Source organism: Crocodylus siamensis, chromosome 3 (genome assembly GCF_052110815.1).
Source record: "Crocodylus siamensis isolate JL-2025a chromosome 3, ASM5211081v1, whole genome shotgun sequence".
In the NCBI taxonomy this organism is placed as follows: Eukaryota; Metazoa; Chordata; order Crocodylia; family Crocodylidae; genus Crocodylus; species Crocodylus siamensis.
This window is the reverse complement of record NC_143397.1, coordinates 2,239,910-2,261,929: the sequence shown is the minus strand read 5'-3', so window position 1 is coordinate 2,261,929 and position 22,020 is coordinate 2,239,910. Positions and strand designations below refer to the sequence as shown.

Sequence of the window (22,020 nt, the reverse complement as noted above, 5' to 3'; positions counted from 1 at the left end):
CGGGGCCGGGGCCGGGGCCGGAGCCGGGCCGGGCCGCGCCGATCGCGCTCGGGCCGCGCCGGACCCTGCAGCGCCGAGCCCCGCGCGCCGCCGCCGCCGCCCGGCATGGCCCCGCGGGGCGGGTAGCGCGGCGGGAGCGAGGTGAGCCGCCGCGGCGTCCGCGCCCCCCCCCCCCCCCCCCCGGGCCGGCCCCCGCCGGGCAGCCCTGGGGAAGCCCCCCCCCCGCGCGGGCTCCGGCCCGGGGCACGCTCGCCCGCGGGCCCTCGGAAGCGGGCGCGGGTCTCCGGGGGCCCCGTGCCCGCCGGGGCTTTGTAGCCAGCGACTAGACGAAACAACCCTCGCCTCGCCGGGCGCCCCTGGCACGCGCCTCGTGCGCATCTGTGCCCCGGGACGGCCGAGCCCCGGGCGCTGCCGGCCGGCTCGCGGGGCACCGACACCGGCGGGCGCCGGGGTCCCCATCGCGCGGCGCGGGTCTGGCATCCGTCGGGCCAGCGGGACTCGCGCCGTCTCGGGTGCAGCGCGGGCGGATGGCAGGCCCGGCCCTGGTGAGAGGGCAGGGCAGGGCGGCACCTGGCAGGCTGCCTGGTTCAGAAGGGCAGGTTAAGTGACGCGACCGGGGTTGTGCTGGGAGTCGGTGGCGGGGAAGGGCATTGGGGCCTGTAACAGCAGGCCTCTGTGCTGAGCCTGCAGGGGAGACTCGCGCCGGCGCTTGCCTTGGCCCGCGGGCGGCGAGCCCGTGGGGCGCGGGCGTTGCTGTCGGGTTTCCCTGGCGCGTCCCTCGCACCGGGAGCTTTCTCCCCCGCTCCCATCAGGGCCTGGGCGTGTAACGCGCTGTCCTGCGTGCAAAGCCAGGGCTCCTGCTTGTGCCGCACTCGAACCCGCAGGGTCCTGGTCTTGCCTCTCCGCTCGGGCTCAGACCGATGCTGCACTGGGGGCAGGAAGGGGTCCGGACCGGGCGTTCGCCTTCCTCTGCCTGGGGTCTCCCTTTGCAGGAGCAGGACGCTTCCCGGGGGCAGGGGCGATGCCTGGCGCTGCGACCGGGCTCTCGGTGTAGTTTTGGCAAGAAGCTGGGCCGTGGATGTGTCTGGGCTGGGCTGCAAGGGCCGAGGCTTGGACTGGATGTGACCCCCCCAGCCCCCTGCCAGCCCCTTCTCCAGGACTTTCCGAATGGCTCCGAGACGGGCTGGTGCAGAGGCTTTCTGACGTCAGGCTGAGTGAGTCCCTATGTCAAAAAGGGTCAAAGATCATAAGAATAGTAAGAATCGGGCTGCTGCTGTGCGTGCTTTGAAAGCCCCCCGTTCGTCTGAGGACAGAAATACGGGGAGGAAGCCCAGGAGTTTCGGGCATTGTTTCACTTCCACTCCCAGCAGAGATAAATGAGTTTAGATCGTTCCCTCTTCCCATTTAACGCCTTTTGCTGGGCCTCAGCTGCTCTCCTGCTTTTGGTAAGATCCCATCCCCAGCTCATCGCCGAAATACCAGTGACAAACCCCCGCCACCGTCAGAGTCCGGCCGCTACGGATGGAAAAAACCCTCTGTCCAAGCGACTCGTGACCCGGTGATTCTCAAGCAGGCGGCCACGGCCCCGGGGTGCCTCGAGCTCCTTCCAGGGGTGTCGCAGGGAGGTTTCCAAGCACGAATCTCAAGATAACCCCGGAGATTTCTAGTAGGAAAAACCAGGCGGTTCTTTTGCAACCAGAAAAAAGCTTCTGTTGTTTTTCTGTACTCAAAAAAAAAAAAAAAGTGAAACCTAAGAGCTGGCATTTTCCAAGGGTGCATTTAGGAGGCCGGAGGCGGGGAGCCGCTAATGCTACCTTGGAGGACATGCTTTGCTCTGGGGCAGTGGCAGGAAAGCCTCTGGAGCCACGGGCGAGAGACTTCCAGGCAGAGCCCCCCTGGCTTGCTCGGAGACACTGGCACGGAGGGGACTGTTTAGGTTTCAGACCAAAATAGCGGTTGCGGCGAGCTCTGAGCCGGGGCCTCTTCTTTTTTTCCACCATTATTTCTCCAAACAAAAACAACCTCCCGGGGCCCCGGCCCGGCGCGGGGCGGCCGTGGGAAGGCAGGCCGCGCCGTTCTGCGCGAGGGAGGCGGTGGAAAATCAGAGCCTCCGTGCCCAACTTCGCAGGCGACGTGTGTTCCTGGAGGGAGGCAGAGGCCCGGGGCGTGCAGGAGCCCGGCCCTGCGTCTTGCTCGCGGCTCTGGGCCCTGCGGCCTGGTTTTCCCCCGCGCGCCCCCGCCGCGCCGGGGTGGGAGAATGTGCAGATGACTGAGCATCGCGGTCGGGTCTCGTGTTCTGGCTCCAGCCCTTGGACGGGTTCCTGGAGCCTTGATTCTGTTATTTTCTTCCCCCTCCCCTGCGAAGCGGTTTACGACTCAGCGGGGAGGTGTTTCCTCCTCCCGTCCCAGCAGCGGGGGCAAAGCCCCTGAGCCGAGCGTTTGGGAGGGGGATTGGGACGGCGCCGTACGGCATATGGGAGGAGAGAAGACCGGGGGTGCGCTGGCCAAGGCAGGATGCGGCCCGTGGAGCAGAAAGGGGGGAGCTCCCCGCCGCGGGGCCCAGGGCGTGCAGGACTCGAACCCGGCGCCTGCCATCTGCGGGGATGCTGAGAGCGAGGAGGTGTGCGAGTAGGGGGTTGCTTCTGCAGAGCAGACACAGGCCTAGCACCAGCGTGTGCACGCTCCTGCGTCCTGCTGCGCCCTGGATGTGCAGGGGCGTCGGGACAACCCCCCGCAATGGGGAGAGCTCTGCTCTGGGGGGCACGCGGCCGCTGCAGCGTGCTGGTCCGGTCTGAGCCACGGCACTGCGTGCCCCAGTGGTCCCGGGTGCTTTCCTCCGGGCCTGAAACTTCAAAGGCCCGGAGAGGATGCGCTAAGCCGGAGCCGGCTCCTTCTTCCTTTGGCTGCTGATGAGGGAGAGGGAGAGGGGAGGGGAGGGGAGTGTCTCTGCCCTTCAGAAAAGGTGAATCAGTGCCTTTTTCCTGCACAGTTAGCTAGAAACAAAAGGGGCCTGCACAGCGGGAGGAGGGCAGCGGGGGCTGCCCTGCAGCGGGGAAGGCAGCCTGGGCCCGGGGCTTGCTCGCAGCACAGCCGTGCTCCTGGCACGCGGGGCCGTGCTGGCGTCTCCTGGCTCCCCGGCGGTCCAGAGCAGCTGTGCTGTCGTGCGAGGCTCCCCGCGCCGTGCCGGGGCAGGGGCATCTTCCCCGGGGCTTCCTGCCGCTGTGGGTGCGGGGCTGCGGGGTCGGTGCCAGCAGGAGCATTGGCACAGCCCCATCCCCATCCCCAGCCTGGGATGCAGCAGCACCAGCGCCAGCGCTTCAAACCCCTGGCACAGGGAGCAGAAAAGGGAGAAGGGGGCACCCAGCACAGCCCAGAAGCTGGGAAATCCCCTAGCAGAGCACGGGCGTTGCTGCACCTGCATCATCCCCAACCAGTGTCTGCTCCACCTCTCCTGGACACCTCCAGCGACGGGGAGTCCCCCTTCCCCGGCATCTATCCCAGGGCCTCCCTGCTCCGACAGCGAAGCATTTCCTGATCTCCAGCTTCAGCCAACTGTGCGACTTCAAGCCGTTGCTCCGCACCCCGGACCAGGGGCTGCGTCCCAGGACGAGCTCCTGTTCACAAGTCTGAACGGGATGTCCTACCTGCACACCCCCCACCTCCCCCAGTCCCCCTGCCTGGTGCTTGCAGGGCCTGTTCCCCAGCTGGAGCTGGCCCCGCTCTGCAGGGAGCTGGTGGGGGGAGATGTCATCAGGTCCTGTTGACACAGCCCCTGGCTTCAGCTGTGAAACCCCCCCTGAGGCCAGAGATAAGCAGCCGCTCTGCGAGAAACTTTGACCTCCTGGTTTGCTCAAAGGGCCTCAACTTCCCCAAATTTGCTCAAAGGGCCTCAACTTCCCCAAATTCCTGCCGGGCCTCACGGGAGGCTGGAGTCAGTACAGATGCATGTCACCAACCTGTCCTGTCCTTCCCTCCCAACCCGCAGCGGGAGGCACCTGGGGGCAGAGCAGCAATTTTGGAGGAGTGGAGACCCGCCGGGAAGCGGGGAGGGCACGCACTGTCTGCATCTCAGCCGCCACAGCCCTTGGCAGTGCCCTGGTGCGAACAGCAGCCTCGAACCCTGTAGAGAGAGACCCCGGCAGACGCCTGGTCTGGGGCCCCACGGTAACGTCCGGCCTGGTTCGGTGCTAAGAGCAGGGGCCGGTTTTGGTGGAGCTGCCGGCTCTGCAGGGTGCATTTCACCCCCGGCTTCCCCCTTCCCCTGGGGTCCAGGCCCCCCAGACAGCCCGTCTCTAGCACCCTGTGCCCAGCTGCACGCGTGTCCAATTAGCGGCTCACCGCCGGGGAAGCGAATGCAGCCGACCCTGGAGCCACCGGCTATTTTTCTCCGTAATTTAATCGCGGGTGCAGGCTCCTTCCTGTGCTCCAGCCTGCCGCGGGGCCCGGCTGCCGCAGGGAACCTGTCCTCCGTGGAGAGGAGCATCCGTGAGCCAGTGCAGCAGTGGAAGGTGCCAAGGGGACCTCGGGTGTTGCTGGCGGAGGTGGGGTCGTTGGGGAGCAGGGGGGTCGTGCCTGTGTGACCCCTTAGCCCCGTCCTGGCTCATTTCCCGTTTCCTGCCCCCCTTTGGGGGGGGTTCACCTTTTCCCAGAGGCTTCTGCAGGCACAAGCCTTATGCGGACACGAGCGCACCTGTGAGGTCTTGCTGTAGCAGCGTCGGGGAGCACCAAGCGTGGCCCTGAGCCCCGGGAAGGCTGCATGGCAGCCCATGCACGGGCAGCCGGTCAGTGTTGGCACCGAGCGTGCAGGGCCAGGGGGCACGTGGGGGTGAGGTGCTGGAGCCCGTCCGGGCGCTGGGAGTGCCACCCTGGGACAGCCCCTTGCCCCCGGCTGGTCCCAGGGTGCAAAGGAGGTGGGCATGGGGGCGCAGGAGGTTGTCTGTAGCCAGGACAGCTCTGCCGCAGCATCCCGCGCTCTGCTCCCAGCCCCGCTGACGCCTCCTGGCCTCCGATCCCAGACAGGACGAGGCCGAGCCTCTCCCTTGGCCCGTGGCTGGGAGCAAAGCCCGGTCTGCAGCTAGAGGCTCCCTGAGTCATCCGGCACCTGATTCCCAGCGCTGCTTTTTTTAGAGCGGGCCGGAGCTCGGGGGTATTCCCCGGCCGGCCGGTCGGTCTCTGATCTCCCGGCCCGGCCAGGCCCGCGGGCCGCGGTTCCTGTGGCCTTGTCGGACCGGGGGAGCGGAGGCCGCAGAGACCAGCGGGAGGGGGAAGGCGCTCAAACCATAAACCAGCTGCACGCGCCCATTGCCTGGAAGGGCACGGACGGAGCCGCGTTAGTCACGGCTGCCTGTGGAGCCAGGGGTCAAGCCCCTTCTGGCCGCGGGGCCGTTGGATGCTGGGGGCTGCAGCTGGCCAAGGGGGTGAGGGCACGTGTCCCGGGGGGATGCTCCCGTGGTTGGCGTGTCTGGCACCAGGTGCCGGTGAGTGAGGGGCCCCGACCTGAGTGCCCGTGCGGAGCCCGGCCGGGATCAACCCATGTGTACACGGAGCCTGGTGCCGGCTCCCGGGGGCGCACGCACGTTAGTGCCTGTGGTTCTGCGGCTGGGCGTGCAAACAGCATGGGCTGTGGTGGGGCCGCATAGGGAGGTGTGCACAAGTGTGTGCATCGGTGTTTGTGCATGCGTGTGCTTGTGTGTGCATGCACACACGCGGGCGCATATATGCTGCTGTTCATGCATGTGTGCAGTGTCTGTGCACGTGTCTGCATACAAGCTTGTGTGCATGCATGTGTTCGCGCGCTTGTGTGCACGTGCACATACCTGCAGGTGCATATGTGCTGGTGTTCATGCGCATGTGCGTGCATGCTCGTGTGTGCATGGGTGCACCTTCCCCCCAGCCTCGGGCCCTTTGTGTGGCGTTGCCCTCCTTGCCTGCTGCGGGTCAGCTCGCCGGCCTGGCGCTCCCGTGGCGCACGCACCCTACCCGGAGCCCGGCTGGCAAAGGCAGTGCTGAGTGGGTGCCCGGGGCAGTCCCCCGCAGCTGGCTGCATGTTCCTGCTGCTGCCACGCGTCCCCGCCACGCTCCCGTGCGCAGTGCAGGGGTTGGGGGGGCTCTCCCTTTCCCAGCAGCCGCCGTAAAACGCTTCCCGTTGCGGTTCCCCGGCCCCCAAGGCCACATGCATTTCCCCAGGAAGGGGACCAGCGTGGGGGCCGGCCCAGCGGGGCCATGGCAAGGACCCAGGCACCCCGATGCCCGGCCCATGGCTCAGCCTCCCAGCCCCACGCCACGGCTCTGCGGCGCTGGGACCCGAGCCCGCTCTGTCCGGGCTTCAGCCGTCTGGCTGTGAAGAAGAGCGGGGCGGGCCAGAGGCTCGTGCGTGTTGCGGGGGGAGGTTTATGAGCCTGCAACACGCCTGGCCACGCTTCCGCTCCCACGGGAGCCCATTATCTGCCCTTTGCCCCTCCTCTCCGCCGGCCTTGGAAGGCTCCGGCTCTGGCCGCCCACGGCTGGCCCCGCCGGGAGTGCAGGGAGCTGCTTGCCAGCAGCCGGGGCCACGGGAGCTGGCCACTGCATCCCCCGGGGCGCGTGCAGGGCCCCGGGGCTCATCTCAGGGGACTCGTCTCCCGCCACCATCTGCAGCCTGCAGGCATGGGGGAATGGGGGTCCTGGGATTTGTGTGCGCACGCATGTGTGGGGGCCGTGCATTGCGTGTGTGTGTGTGAGAGCGAGCTTGGCAGGCCTCGGGCCGAGGTGTGTGTGTGTGTGTGTGTGTGAGAGCTCGGGGCCAGGCTTCGTGCGTGCATGTGTTTGCACGCTCCTTCCGTTCACACGGGTCTGGGGAAGGCACCAGCTGGCCCGTCTGGCACTGTGGGACCCCTCCACGCAGCTCGGCTGCCCAGGGGCCGGGGGCCGCGGGCACGCCGGGGCAAGGCAGGGCGTCCCCGGCTGAGCGCGGGGGGCCAGGCTCGGGGCGGAGGCTGGCGGGGGCAGCAGAGCTGGGGGCAGGCCCCAGGCTTGTAAAGCTGGGGCCAGGTGGGGGAGAGGGGCCGCCACGGTGGGAGCTCGTTAGCCCAGCTCGGAGGGCATGGAGCAGCCCTCCTGGACCCGCTGTTTTATAGGGCTGTGGTACTACCCACAGTCCCCCCCTCTTAAAGGAGAACGCCCTCATTTGAATGGCTCTCCCATTTCACATGGGATCTGGGGGCTGAGCCCCATGCAGCCCCAGGGGCTGGGGCCCCTTGCTGTGCTTCGTACCGGGCCAGGCTTTAGGGTCCCAGAGGTCCTGGGGGCAGCTCTGGGGTGCAGAGTGGGGGAAACTGAGGCACGGAGGGGCTGCCCCACACCCCCCACAGTGGTCCCCTGCTCTGGAGGAAGGTGCTGGGGGCCGCATTTACAGAGGCGTCCGCCCGGGGCCTGGCCGGATGCGGCCGCCGGGGTCGGGTTCCCAGCGCTAATTATAAACCCCACAAACACTGCCGGCCTGTTCTGCCTCCCCGCAGCCGGCAGGCAGGGCCGGGGGGGCACGTGCCTGCCGGCAGCGCTGCCCAGGCCCTCGCCTCGTCCCTGCCCTCTCTCGGTGTCCCCAGAGCCACATGCAAGGCGGAGGGGTTGCACTTTGCAACCAGATTTAGCAAGCACGAGGGCCCCCTGCTTCCCCCCACGATGTAGGAGGGGCAGGATTTGATTGCTCCAGGCATCTCGGCAGCCCGGGGGTTGTGACGAGTTTGCAAGAGCTCAGCTGGCCATGCAAAAGCCCCCCCCGCCCCGCCACCTTCACAGCCCGGCCTGTTCTCGTCCCTGCAGGCGGCGGGTAGCTGGTGGCACCCTGGCCGGGCGGAGAGCCCGGGAGTCCTGCCTTGGTCCTTCTCAGGCTGGGCAGACCCGTGACCCCGCCGGACTCAGCCAGGGCGGGCACGAGGGTTGTCTCGACTCCTTCTGCGAATGGTGCGGAGCTGGCCCCCAGCTTTGGGGTGCAACAGCCCCCCCAATACTCCAAGGGGCCTCGCTCCCCGGCTGCTTCCAAAGGATCCGGGGGGGGCTGCACAGAGCGGCTCCGCTGCTCCCCGCTGGTGCCCCCATCCTGGCCCCGGCGCGGGGCATGCCGGGAGCGAGGCAGACTGCGGAGACTCGCTGCGAAACAAGGCCGCCCTTTTATTCTTTTACGGCTGTGGTTTTGCAGCCGCCGGCGCCCCTCCCTGCCAGCTGGGCCCGTACGGGGCCCCGGAGAAGAGCCCTGGCTGAGCCCCCGGCCCCCAGCCGGAGAGCGCGTGCGTTTTCGGCAGCCCTAATTGGCTTGGCTTGAGCTGGGGCCAAGGCAAATGCTGCGCGGGGAGGCTCGGCTTTCGCACCGGGGGCCCCTTGCACACCCCCACGCTGCACATGGGCTCTTTTAATGGGGAAGGGGAAGCGGAGCCGGCCGTGGGGGAAGCGGGGGGGTGATGCACACACAGGTGCGCACATGTGTGCATGCACGGGTGCACACACACACGCTTCAGGCAGGAGCAGCCCAGCCAGGTGCGTGTGCAGCCTGCACGTAGATGCTTTCAGGGACTGAGATCGCATCCTGCTCCGGGAGAGGTCCCTAGGTTGAACCCCGGGCTCCTCCTCTCCCTGCACCCCGGAGCCGGCTGGGGGCTGGGAAACCCACGAGGCAAGCTTGCCTAGCGGTCAGAGCCGGGGCTGTTGAGGACAGCTGTGTGCAGCAGGCACCTGGGGCTTGATCTCTGCCAGGGAGGGAGTCCCAGCTCTCTGCAGGCTCAGCCTCTTGCCTCGGTTTCCCCATACATGCCTGCTGGGGTAATGGCCCCGGGCCCCTGACTCGGGGCTGGTTGGGGGCGCGTCTCGGGCCCTGACCAAGCGCCTTTTCCGGGTTTGGCTGGAAATGTTTGGGCTTCGGCCTCTCCTAGAAGAGCAGGGCCTTGGAGGGACACGTCCATACATGCCTGCACGCACATGTATGCGCATGCATGCACTCGGACACGCACGGGCACATAGGCACACCCCCAAAAACACATGCATGGGCACAGGCGCGCACACACACACACACACGGGCACTCACGCTTCAGGCAGCACCAGCCCAGCCCGGTGCGTGTTCAGCCTGCACGTAGACGCCTCCAGTGCGATCGCATCCTTCTCCCAAGGTAGTTCCTGTGTTTCCCTGGTCTCTGCTCATCCGTGCTGCTCTCCCCAGGGCTCTTGCCAATCCGCGTCTGTCCTTCTGCCCAGGAGCACGGGCGATCCCAGCAGCCAGCCCCCGGGAGGAGTTGAATGCCACCTCCCGGCAGACGGTGCCAGAGCGGTGCCCTTCTTCGGGCCGGGCCCGGAGGCCCGGGGAGCATTTCTGCCTCGTCTGGAGCTGGGTCTGGCTGGCTCAGAGCAGCACCGAAAGGCTTCCCCGAGCTCCTCCGCCGTTGTCCCCACAGGCAGGGCTGAGCTAGGCGAAGCGCCCCACCCCTGCCAGCACCGGGCCAGGCCCAGCTCCCCTCCGGCTGCAGCCTTTCTCCCCCTGGAGCCATCCAGGCGTTCAGCCCCTGCCTTGCTCTGCTGCAGCCACCAAGGGGTTAATGGATCCCCTGATCCAGGGCAGGGGTCCCTGGACCGTCCTGCTCCCCCGAGCCAGTGCACCTGAGCCCCGCCGGCCCGAGGGGGCCCCGTGCGTTGGCTGCAGGGCGGCGAAGCCAGCAGCCCCGCGCCCAGCGCCCGCTGTTTGCTTTGGCTCCCGGGCTTGGCTGACCCGCTGCCTCCAGGCTCACGGGGCGGAGGAGAGCCCGGGGTCGGGGTCGGCGGGGCGCTGAGCTGCCGCGCGGTCCCATCTCGTGCTCCTGCCGGCACCGGAGCAATCCCGCCCCTGCCCCAAGGGCCGAGTCCAGGGGTGCGCTTCTGGGACAGAAAAAGGGGTCCCAGCGCGTGGCCAGGGGACAGTCCTGTCCTGCCGAACTCAGACCAGGGCCCCGTGTCTGCCCGATCCTGGGTGTAACGGCTTGGCTGTTGGTGCTGGCTCCACGCCTCGCCCCCGTGCCCTGACCCCCGTGCCCCGGCGGCTGCCTGCATTGAAATCCAGCCGGGGGGGGGGGGGAATCATTTTTGCAGCAGGGGGAAGGGAGCAGAGCAGGAAGGACTTATTTTTCCTACAAATAACGCGCCCCCCCCTTTCCTCTCCCCCCAGCCCTGCTCCAGCTGGCAAGACCCAGGCTTGGCCGCGGCCCCGAGCTCTGCAGTTGCTGCTCGACGCCTGCCAGCGCCTCGGGTTACCGAGCTGGAGCCAGGACTCGCCTCCCGCACAATGGGGCCAAGGGGGAGGAGGAGCAGGAGTAGCGGGTTTTTCTTGGAGCGCCTTTCCCAGGCTCCAGCGGCAGCCGGGCGAGGACGGCCGTGCCCTGCCTGCCCGCAGCCGTGGGCCAGCCCCGGGCTGCCATGGGGAGCCGCGGCGCGGGCTGCACCCCCAGGCGATGAAGGTATGTGGGGGGCACGCATGCCCCGCCGGGGCACGGGGTCAGGGACTCCCTGCGGCCGGGGCGAGAGGGTGGAGCCACTTCCTAGGGCGGCGTGGCACGGGGCTGGGACAGCCGGACCTGGCGGCTCTGGTTCTGCCCCGAGGGGCTATTTCGGGTGTTGCCCCGTGTGCGGCTGTAGCTGGATCTGTGGGGCTGTGCCGGGCGTTACCCCATCGCTGGATTCGTGGAGTTGTGCCGAGTGTTACCCCATGTGCGACTGTAGCTGGGTCCATGGGGCTGTGCTGGGCGCTACCCTGTGTGTGCCTGTAGCCGGGGCCACGGGGAAAGCCCTGCTCTGCCACGTGGGCACCGGCGTCTCACGTGGGTTCACTGCAGCCTTCCCACATGCTGCTCCGGTACCCGCCCAGCTCCCTGGCCTCTCCGTGGCCTCTGCAGGCCTCCGCCTGCCATGATGCCTGCGGGCGTCGGGAGCTCGTTAATCTCCTGGCGTTGACATTTTCTCTGCCGCCGTCTGTTGTTCGCTGCCTTGTCACCGTGCCCGAGGCTGTCGGGCGGGGGCCTCCGTGCCGGCATCCCCGGCCGTGCGGGGAGCTCCAGGGCAGCCGCACGCAGCCGTGAGCCGGCATCGCTGCTGGGCTCCAGCTCCCAGGACGGTGGCCTCGTGTCTCCAGCCTCCTGCTTCAAGGATGGCCAGAGCCTCGTGCCTCCCCAGCGGGGTCTGGGCACCATCCGTGCTCCCCCATATATCGGGGGGATAATATCTGGGGCGCCGTCTCCACGTCGGGGGTCCAGAGCCGGGTGAGATTCTCCTGCCAGCTGCGGTCAGGACGCTGGCGACGGAGCCCTCTCCCGGGCACCGCAGCCCTGGCAAGGGAAGAAAGGAACGAGGCGCCGGTGGCTTCCCACGCAGCCGACCCCCTGTGGGCACCATAGCTGGGGGGAGGCTGCCCCAGCCTGCCAGCGCCAGGCATCCCGGAGCCAGACCCTCCTCCATGGGGCTGGGCTGCCGCGGCTGGTGCCAGTGGGATCTGGCTGGGCTTCCCCCGTGGCAGCGGGTTGCAGTTTTGTTGTGGTGCCTTCAGAGCCAAGCAGGGGGGCAGGCCTGGCACCCTGGTCCCACACAGCCTCCCATGCCCCTGCCCAGCTCCGATTGACCTGGGGGAGGCCCAGCCTTGGCCACAGCAGTGCGACAGGGAGGGCAGCAGGGATAGAGGCCCTGTGGCTGCCCCACGTGTGGCGGGCCAGAGCCTCGCCACACTGAGCACCTCTGCAAGCCCACCTACTGCCCTGCTGCAGCCCCCAGGAGCATATGGCCCCCCCCCCGCCTCCAGCCCTCCGTCACCCCAACACCTAACAGCTGCTTCATGTCCCTGCCACATGCGTGATATACATGCATCTGTGAATGCATGTAGAGTGCACAGACATGTATACACACATGTGCCTGCACATGTGCACACATGCCTGCAGATGTGTGGCCACACACATGTATCTGCACACAGATGCATGCATTCACTCACACGCGTGTACACACTCCTACACAAAGAAGAGTCACAGATGCATATGTTTAGGGCTGGAAAGGACCACATGAGATCGCTGGGTCCAACCCCCCTACTCCGACCAGGAAAGACTGCAGGGGTCAAATAAGCACATGCGTGCACACACATGTATGCACGTGCATGCATGCATATACTTGCATGCGCAGGCGCGCACAGGCACGCAGCCCTGCTACTGCAGGCCTCCAGCTCTGCATGTCTGTGGGCTCTGCACTCAGTGTCTCGTTGGCCTGCCGTGGGAGCCCCTCCCTTGCCGGCCCCGCAGTGCATGGGTGGGGGGCCCGGGGCCGGGCGGGCGGGCGAGCAGGCGGACCCCTGGAGCTGTGCCCAGCGACAGCCGCCACAGGCGTGGCCGGGGCCTAAGTGCTTTGGCAGGCACCAGAGGAGGAGGTCAAGTGTGCTTGATTAGTCCAGGCCCTCTGCACTCCCGATCTCGCCCCATCTGGCTGCGGTGCCCTCCTGCGGAGTTGTGGGGGGCAGCCACCGGTCTCCAGCACACGTGGGCTTTTCACCACGGTGTCCAGGGCACGGAGCTGCCCCCAGGTCAAGTCACTGCCCAGGCTTTTGTGGGCATGAAGGTGCCAGGCTGTGATGCTGGGCACGCTGGAGGGGGAAGGGACCGATGCCAAGCCCGGGGGAAGAGAGGGGATGTAGTGGCTATGGGAAGCCAGAGGTGTGTGTTTGTGCGCGCACACTGCCACGTGTGCACAGTGGCATGTGCATATGCACATGTTGCTGTATGTGCACATACAGTTCCCGTAGGCAGTTCCCGTGTGCACATGTGTGCTGCTTCTTGTGTATGCCCCATGCCACATCCATGTATGCACCTACGGTGCACATGTGCATGCAGTGCACATTTGTGTGTGCTCTGCAGACATGCATGCGCTGGGGGGTATGTACAGCATGTGTGCACAGTGCTGTGCGCATATGCATAGTGCCGTGTGTGCCCAGTGCACGTGTGCGTAGGCAGCGTGCATGTGTGTTCTCTGTGCTGCACACATGTACGTGCCATTCTCCAGCTCTGGAAACACGACACACACGACCCAGCCAAGAGCAGACATGGCCCAGCAGCCGGGCTGGGAGCTGCTGCCTGGCACAGGGGAGGGGGCCGTGCAGGGAGCGGGACTGGCGGGCTCCTGGGGTCCTGCGGTGACACACGGCCGGTTGCTGGCTGGGGTGGGGGGTTGGAGCTGGCACCCGGGGGCACACCCAGCCTCGGAGCACGTGGACCGCGCACGTCTGCGCTCGGGGCTCGCCGGCGTCCCCTTTCCCAACCATTGCTCCCTGGCACCGGGGCCCGGGAAGGCACTCTCTGCAGATGGAGAAACAGAAATCCTCCCCATGCTCTTCTCCTCCTCTCCCTGGGGTGGTCGTGGGCCTGGCTGGTGGGGTCCCCGGTGCGTCGTGCTCACCCAGCCGGGTGCTGGCGGCCCGAGCCCAGGCAGTGCCGTGCATGGTGCAGCTCCAGGCTGGGCTGAAATGACCCCAGCGGGGGCTCGGGACAGGGAGAAAGCGGCCCATTGTTCCCTGGCGAGGCCGGCGGCTGAAGACCCCCTGGGCCCGGCGTGACACCAGCCCTGGTGCGGACAGAGCCAGGCATTCTTCCGCCAGCTGCTGAGCCCCTGCCCGGCCCCTGCCCAGCCCGGCCGCCTCTTTGTGCTGTGTTAGCACGTTGGAGCAGTGTGCGTGCATCTGCATACGCGTTTATGAGCATGTGTATGTGTGCATGCTTGTGTCTAATCACGTGTGCCTGCACGTTTGTAAGCACAGGGGTGCATACATGTGTTTACGAGCATGTGTGCGCGTGAATGTGTATGAGTGGGTGCATGTGCAGTTCACGTGCGCGCAGATATTGATGCACGTGTGTATGTGTGCACACATGTGTGAAGGTATGTATTTGTACATGTGTGTGAATGGGCGGGCACGTAAGCGTGCACCTGTGTTTGCATGCGTGTGTGCATGTCTCACCCCATGAGGGAGCCAGACCCTCGCTGCGTTGCCTCTCAGCTGTCAGCACGTGCCCTTCCCCAGGACGTCCGGGCACCTTCCCCGTGAACCCCGCGCCAGCGATGGGGAAGTTCCTCGGGTCGGCTGGCTGCAGGGGGAGGTCCCCGGCCACGTCCCCTGTCCCCCTTGGTGACAGGTCTCTTGGTCTCCCTGCCATGGTGCCGAGGGGGCAGCCCGTCCCTGCGCTGGCACCGGTGCCATTCACAAGGAGACCCCGGCTGCAGAGACCTGGCACACTCGTCATCCTGAAACCTGGGGTGAGGGGGAGAGTGCACACGGGGTGGGGGCCAGGAGACTGGACCTATGCCACAGAGTAACTGTGGGACAAGCCCCCTCCTCCACAGCCTCCTTGGCCTCGACTTACCCATCTGTGCAATGGGAGCAATTGGGTCGTACACACCTTATTGGGGGTGAGGGCAGCACTCGCGGCCACCAACCGCACTGCAGCTCCCACCGGCTTTGAGCCAGCCGGCAGCTCTGGGGTTTCTGCCCGGGCCTCTCTCTGCCTTGACCTTCCACAGACCTGGCTCCAAGGGGAGGTGCGGCCAGTGCCTGGCTGGGCCGGGCCGGCTAATCCCCGTGCGCGGCGTGGAGTCTGGAGCAGGTTGTGTTGGCATGTCTCCCAGCTCCCTCGGTGTGCCCGAGCCCGGGGCAGACTGCTCTGCCAGGTGATTAGGGAGCCGGGCAGAGATTAGGGACCTTGTGCTGGGTGACCCGTGATGCCCCTGGGTAGACCCGCGCCATGGGAAAGGCTGGTGCTTTGTTTCCCCTCTCTCTCCAACTCCCGAAAAGACCAGAGCAGCTTTTCTCTTGCAGAGCCCCCGATCGGTCACCTGGATCGCGTGTGCAAGCCTCCCAGGGCTGACGATGTGCGGCACCTGGAACGGGTCCTGGGGGGGCCCTGGCTGTGGTTAAGCCGCTTAAAGCCTGCCGTAGTCTGGGCATCGAGGACCGTGGCTGGTCCCCCCCTCACCTTAACTCTGCTCCTCGGGGGGTTGTTTTTAAATGCCTCTTCCACCCCGGTCCCGCCCGGCAGCTGGGGTGGGAGAAAGAAGAGCACGGGTTCCCCTGGGACGCCGGAGCTGCTGGTGGGACGCTGACAGCTGCCGTTGCTCGAGAGCCGTGTTTATCCCTGCGGTTCGGCCGGAAAAGCCTGTGACTGCCTAATGATTTATGGTGGGACGATGCGTAGGCCTGCGCCGGGAGCTGCCGCGGTGGTGCCGCTGCGCCCGCCGAAGCCCAGGCATCCCGCGCCGTGTCGGGATGGAGCGCGGGCGGGTTTCAGCTCGTGCCTTCGGGGCTTCGCACGGCGTCGGGTCCTCGCGGGGGAGCTGCGGACCGGCAGAGCTCCCGGGAGCAGGGCAAGGGGCTGGTGGCGTGCAGCTCCCGGCGCGCAGGCCAGGCCCCGGCCCCGGCCCTGCTGCTGTTGATTTTTCCATGCAGAAATATTCCAGGCATCTCAGGGCCTGGCAAGGCAGAGCGAGGCCACGTGGCCGGCCGGGGGCCCTGCGCGCCTGCCCCTGGGGCCGAGAGCCGAAGCCCCCGCCATGCCGGGTAACCCAGCCCCGTCTCTCCGCAGATGCGCCGTCCCGCCCCGCGCCTCGGCCGGCTGATGGTGCTCCTGGCTGCAGCGCTGGCGTCAGCCCCGCTCCCCACGGCGGGAGCCTGGGGGCACGACGGTGAGTCTGTTTGTACCCCCCAACTCCGCCTGTCCCGGCCTGACCCTGCCGCCAGTCCCTGGGGTTCGGCGTCCGGGGAAACTGAGGCAGGCTGGGGCAGGGCAGCTCCGAGCAGCCTTGGGGGGGCGGGTGGGGGAGACTGCCTGCCCCGCGCAGCTCACGCCAGCTCTCTGCCCGGCAGCGGTGGAGTACGGCCAGCTGGGCACCGACGTCGTCCTGCCGTGCGCCGGCGGCCAGCACGGGTAGGTGTCCCCGCGGGGGCGCGGGGCCCGGTGAAGCAGACCCAGCCCCTCGCTCCCGCCCCGCAGCCCCTGCGCTCAGCCCCAGCCCCGGCCCCCGGGTGCCGGGTGCGAGTGGCACGCGGCCGGGGGCTGACACGGTGTCTCCGGCAGCCGCGCGGGGGTGCAGTGGCAGCGGGAGGGGGCCACGCTGCCTGCGGGCTCCATCGTGCAGCTCGGCGCCCTGGTGCTGCCCCACGCCGACACCGCCGCCGCCGGCACCTACAGCTGCCACGGCCCCGACGGCCGGCTCCTGCGCTCCCTCGCCCTGCGCCTGGGCCGTGAGTGCCTGCCGGGGGGGGGCGGGGGGCCGCGCTGGGCATAGGGCATGGAGGGGTAGGGCTGGGGGTCAGGGTGAGCTCCTGAACCCTGACCTCCGCCCCGGCGCAGACCCGCCGGGGGTCCCGTCCGTGTGGTGCCGTGCCTCCGACTACGAGAACTTCTCCTGCTCCTGGGCCGCGGCCCGCGACACCTTCCTGCCCACGCGCTACATCACCACCTACCGGTGAGCCCCTCTCCTGCCCCTGCCCCTGCCCCTGCCCCGTGCCCGGGCTCCCGCCCCTCGTGCCACACCCTGCCCTGCTGCCGGGGTTCCCAGCGGGCAGCTCCCAGCACCGGTGACCTCGGTCCACACACATGCACGCACATACACGTGCATGCACACATACACCATCATATGCATGCGTGTGACTGCATATGCGTGCACACGGGTATGCCTCCACACGTGCAGGCACATGCACATATGCACTGTCACTGGACTTCACTTTAGACATGGTTTGGCCAGCAGCACACTTGCACGCACATGCATGCCCATGCACAAACATGCCTACATATGCACACACAGCTCAGGGGGCTGGAACAGCAGCAAGAGGCTGCTGCCCTGGTCCCATCTCCACTGCCCCTGCCCTGCCCCGACGTCCCCCGCCCTGCCATGGATTCAGCGGCTGCTTCTTCTCTGCTTTTCTTCATACGCAGGAAGAAGTCGCTGACGGGGGAAGAGAAGCGAAGGTAAGACCCGTGTCGCCTGTCCTCTGACATCACAGCACCGTGTGATATCACGCACGGGGCCAAGCGGGGCATGGGTATGGCGTGGGGATGTGTGTCCGGCCCCCCTGCTCCAGCCGGGGCTGCAGGCTCGGGAGGGGCACAGCTAAGCCACTGGCAGAGGGACTGGCCGCGCAGTTATATTTAGCCCGGCTTAAGGCCCCGTCCATCCGTTCCACATCCCGGCAGCTTCCTGCTTGTGCCAGGACACGAGGAGCCCTGCCCTGATCCTGGCGCCTTCCTGCTGCAGGAAGGGACGGGGCCAGCGCCCACCCGCAGACCTCCCCAGCGCCCCCAGCCAGGCCCCAGGGCCACGAGGGGGCTGGGGCAGGGCAGGGCATAGGGCCCGGTGCCTGGGGGGCAGGAAGCAGCAGCTGCCGTGCCATGGTGTGGAGCAGGGGTGCAAGGGCCTGGTGGGGTGTTGCTGAGCCATGCGCCCCGTGTCCTTGGCAGGGTGCAGGGCGGGCCGGTGGGGCTGTGCCTGCAGGACCCCGCACGCCCGGGCACGTGCACGGTGCCCAAGTCCGAGTTCTGGAGCTCGTACCGGCTCAACGTGACCGAGGTGAACCCGCTGGGCGCCAGCTTCCGGCTCCTGGACGTCACCATGCAGGCCATCTGTGAGTGTGCATGCGTGGGCACCCGCACGTGTGCATATGCACACAGGCATAACCATGCAGTCATGCACATGCACGTGCACATATGCAGTGTACACACACACGAATGTGCACGTGTGCACACATGCACACACAGGTGCCGAGGTGGGGACAACTACACCCAGCTGCCCCGGCACACGAGCTGATGCCCCTGCCTGTCCCCCCGCAGTGAAGCCGGACCCCCCGGAGGGGCTGGTGGTAGAGCCGGTGCCGCAAGCCCCCCGGCGGCTGCGCGTGCACTGGCAGTACCCCACCTCCTGGCCCAAGGAGCCCCACTTCCAGCTCAAGTTCCGGCTCCAGTACCGGCCCGTCATGCACCGCGCCTGGTCCGTGGTGAGTCCCGGCGGGGAGGGGGGTGGATGCACGCGCAGGTGGGGCTGGGAGGCGCCGCGTTGCCACGATCCCCTTGCAGGCTCCCCGCTCCGTGCAGGTGGAGACGGCGAACCTGTCCGAGGTGATCACCGACGCCTTCTCCGGGCTGGAGCACGTGGTGCAGGTGGGCGCCAAGGACTTCCTGGACGCCGGCAACTGGAGCGAGTGGAGCGCCGAAGCCCGCGCCACGCCGGTCACTGGTACGGCAAAGCAGGCCCCGCTGAGGTGCCCTACGTCCGCTGCCCCGCTCGGGCCACGTGGCTTCAGCGCATCCATGGCAATACGGGGCAACGCTTGCCCCGCCGGGCCCTGAGAGGGGCCGGGACCCCCCGCAGCCAGCATCCATGACTCGCCATCCTCGGTCTCCCCAGTGCCTCCGGACCCAGCCGCCACGGCCCGCACAGAAACCACTACCGAAACCGGCCCGGAGCGCCTGGCCCACGAGCCCTCGCCTGCCCCCAACCCCGAGCCCATTGGTGAGTGGCGTCGGCACCGGGGTCCCCGGGGCTCGGCGGGGCGGGCGGTGGCCCCGCTGGGGAGAGGCTCGGAGGGGAGCTGGGTGCGCAGCAGGGGCCGGGACGGTACTCACGGTGCGCGCGTGCATGCAGACCGCAGCGACCCCACGGAGAGGATCGCCGTCCTGGCCTCGCTCGGGGTCTTCGCCTGCGTGGTCCTGGCCGCCGTCCTGTTCGTCGCCCTCCTGGTCTGGTAGGTGCTGCGGCAGCCCCGGGGAAGCGCGCGGCCCGCGGACCTGCAGGCGGGAGCGATCGGCAGCAAGGCGGTGATCAGCGGTGCCGCGGGGCACCCGGTGCCTCCAAGGGCGCAGCCGGAGCGGGGCCTGGCCGGCAGCCCTACACCCCGAGCAGCTCACCCCGGCCCCTGGCAGCCGGCGGTGTTTACCAGCCGCGCCGTGCGCGGAGCCAGCAGGAAGGGCCGGGATCGGCTGGAGCCGCGCCAGCCTCAGCAGCTGGAAAGGGAGCGCAGGCGGTGTTGGGGGCCCAGCCGCAGCAGGCGCGGGGGCCTGGGCTGTGCCTTCTCTGGTGGATGCATTTGGGGGTCTCGCTGGGCTGCTGGGGAGAGACCCCGGTGCCAGGCTGACCGGCTCGGCTCTGCTCTGCTCTGCCCGCAGGCGCCGGGCGAGGTGTCAGGGCAAAGAGACGCCTGAGAAACACGACTTCCTGGCAGCCGCCGTCCACCTCAAGGCCCTGCCGAGTGAGTGGGGTGGGCACCGGGTGGCAGAGAGCCGTGGGGTTGGGGATAGAGCAGTTGGGCAAGGAGGGGGGATGCAGGATGCGGTCCCTGGGGATGCTCCCGGGATGACACCCGGCTAGAGGAGGGGACCAGGGCTGTGGGGCAGCCCCAGTGCCGGAGCCCAGCCCCGCTGCATCCTGCTCTTTCCCTGCGTCTCTGCAGAAGCCCAGATCTTGTAGCCGGGACCCCGTGGCTCCGTCCCCCGCATCTCCCCCCAAGGACACGACACCACTGTGGGCTCGAGAACGGTGCCCCGCGCCTGGACTGCGGTGCTTGCCCTGCCTGCCACCCGCACCGTTGCCCTGCGCCGGCGAGGAGCCGGCTGCGGCCCCCAGGCAAGGTGGGGCACAGACCCCGGCGGGCAGCAACGTCGGGGGCGTTGGACCTGCCTGCACGTGGCAGGTGCAGGAAGAAGCCCTGGGGATCGGGGCCCACGAACGCTGCCCAGGCCCCAGACTGAGGGTGCCGGCTGGCGGCACGGGGCCAGGACGGCCTGGGGCTGACGCCAGCGGCACGGGGCATGGCCCCCCGGGCACAGCCTGCAGAGAGGCCCAAGGGCTGCTGGAAACCTGGCCCCTATTCCTGCTGCTTGGCGCTGGCTTGGGGGCCCTTTGGGTACTGGGGTTGGGGTCTGGCATGCGTGGCCAGCTGCGAGCGCGATGCTGAACCCCCACACGTGTCCCAGAGCGTGTCTTCACACACGTGCACACCAAGGCTGCGTAGGGAGGCCGTGAGCTGGGCTGGAGGGGCCCTGGAAGCAGGGCCAGACCCCCAAGCCTCGGAGTCTGAGAATAGGATGTTGCTGCTCTGCACAGCCCTGCCCGTGCCAGGCACTGCTGGGTGGACCCCCGGCCCGGCGCCCCCCCGTAATCACTTCCATGTGTTGGCACCGGGCAGGCGCTGTAGCACAGCCCCGGCTGCCAGACAGGGCGGGGTGGGGGCGCGGAGCTGGGGGCCGGCCCGGCGCACAGGGGAGGGAGGCCTGGCGCTTGCAATGGGGTCCGTCCTGCAGCCCTCGTCCCTCCACAAACCCCAGGAGTTACCCCAGCAGGGGCAGGAGCAGCTCCCCCAGGACCCCTGCTCCCCGCTTCCAGGTGCCTCCTCCCGGTGTGGGCCTGAGCTCTGCCTGGGGTTTTCTTGTGCCCGGGGGTGTTGCACGTGTGTGTGAGGGAGCCCTCTGGCCCGGGTGAACGTGCCAGGCCCCTCAGCCAGCCCATGCCCTGGCCTCTCTCCCCCTCCCCGTCCCCCCACCAGGACTCGGTGCTGTGAAGACTCCCCTCCGATTCCCGGGCAGGGGTAACTCTTGCCCTGTTTCTGCATCCCCTGGGGTCGGCCACCCCGGGCCCGGGCCCGGGCCGTGAGAGCAGGCAGGGCTGGGGCTGTGTGAGGCCCAGTGGGAATAAAGTGAGAAACGGGTCCCTGCAGCTGTGGTGTGTAATTGGGGTGGGCGGGGGGGTCACCTGGCCTCTCCCCGCCTGCCTCTGGGAGGTTCGTTCCAGCGCCAGCTCCCGTGGGGCTCACCCTGCCCTGGCCACCCCTCCATGCACAGGTGTGTGTGTGCACCAGTGTGCATGCACGGTGCTGTACGCGGTTGGGTTTTGGGGCTGGGCCTCTGGGCACCACAGGACCAAGACCCCAGGAGGATTGTCCTGCTTGTCCCCGGCCTCGGTGTCGCTGGAGCTGACGTGCCCCAGCCACGGGGTGCCCACCCCCGCGCTCTCCTGGCAGCGAGGGGCAGGATGCTCCTCAAGGCAGTGCTGGGTCGTGCCACGGGGCATCCTGTGTAGACGTGGCCCAGAGGCCAGACCAGCATCCCCGAGGGGAAGGGGGCCCTGGACACGTGGGGGTCACCGTTCCCAGGAGGAGATGGGAGATGCCTGGGTATCAGTGGGGTCAAGCTGTTTAATCCGGGGGTGCCGTGTCCTGGGGGCCCTGTGTGGCCCGGGGCAGATAGAGGCGGCTGGTCACCGTGCAGCCGCGGGGCCTGTGTATAACTCTGGGGGGGGTGCTGGACGTTGAGCGCAGCTCTTCACCCCTGGGCCTGGCCGGCTGCAAGGAAAGGAGCCCGTGAGAGCTGAGCTCCCTGCAGCCTCCCCTCAGCCCCTCCCACGTGCCCCCACGCGGCACTGAGCCGGCGAGGGCCTCCCCTGCTGCACCCCTCTCCCAGGGCTGGGGTGCGAGCCCTGCCGGGCACCGGGCACGCAGAGACCATCTGCACCTCCTGGCTGCTCAGGGAGAGCGTGGGCACCCCCAGGGCCCTCCCTTGCTGCTTGAGCCCAGCCGAGTGGCGTGTGCGCCTCGCACACCTGCACTGCAGGGTCCCCTCCCTGGAAGCCAGGGTGCAGGTGGGCAGAAGCAGCAGGGCCCCTGCCCCAGCCCTTCTCTCGCCTCCAGCCCCTGGCTCCCCCCATTCACTCCCCAGGGGCATTGGCAGGGACCCCCGGGGCAAGCCAGCATCACAGACCGTTTCACGACTGCTCCCGCTTCCCTCTCCGCCACGTCCTCAGCCACGGGAAGAAGTAGAAGCAGCCCCAGTAGATCCTGGCGAGCACGGGGCAGGGGGTCAGGGAGCAGGGTGGGGGACTGAGGCGGGGTCAGAGCAGCAGAAGGGGGAGTGAGGGCCCTGCAGAAACCCCCATCCTCTGCAGCTGCTGTCTGTGTATGGGGGGGCATGCAGCACCTCTGCCAGCTCCCCGGGGATCGGTGACCCCGGCCCAGGTGCCAAGAGCAGT

The 22,020-nt window shown here is 68.1% G+C and overlaps 1 protein-coding gene across 5 annotated transcripts; it reads left to right on the top strand.

The window, feature by feature from the left end:
- IL11RA (interleukin 11 receptor subunit alpha) lies at positions 1-19,614 on the top strand. 5 transcript variants are annotated; one of them, XM_090037546.1, is made up of 13 exons: positions 1-141; positions 15,591-15,690; positions 15,872-15,932; positions 16,083-16,249; positions 16,359-16,473; positions 16,944-16,976; positions 17,466-17,629; positions 17,835-17,998; positions 18,096-18,237; positions 18,409-18,513; positions 18,646-18,745; positions 19,167-19,249; positions 19,451-19,614. In XM_090037546.1, exons 2-13 carry the CDS (start codon positions 15,591-15,593, stop codon positions 19,465-19,467), a joined length of 1,251 nt encoding a protein of 416 aa, XP_089893672.1. In that variant the 5' UTR covers positions 1-141; the 3' UTR covers positions 19,468-19,614. The 5 variants fall into 5 exon arrangements, 3 of the variants coding, with proteins under 3 accessions (XP_089893672.1, XP_089893671.1, XP_089893673.1); XM_090037545.1 differs by having other exon boundaries at positions 18,078-18,237; XR_016441148.1 differs by lacking the exons at positions 1-141; positions 19,451-19,614 and adding exons at positions 8,449-8,511; positions 10,163-10,451 and having other exon boundaries at positions 19,167-19,205.
- Positions 19,615-22,020: the final 2,406 nt, after the last annotated feature.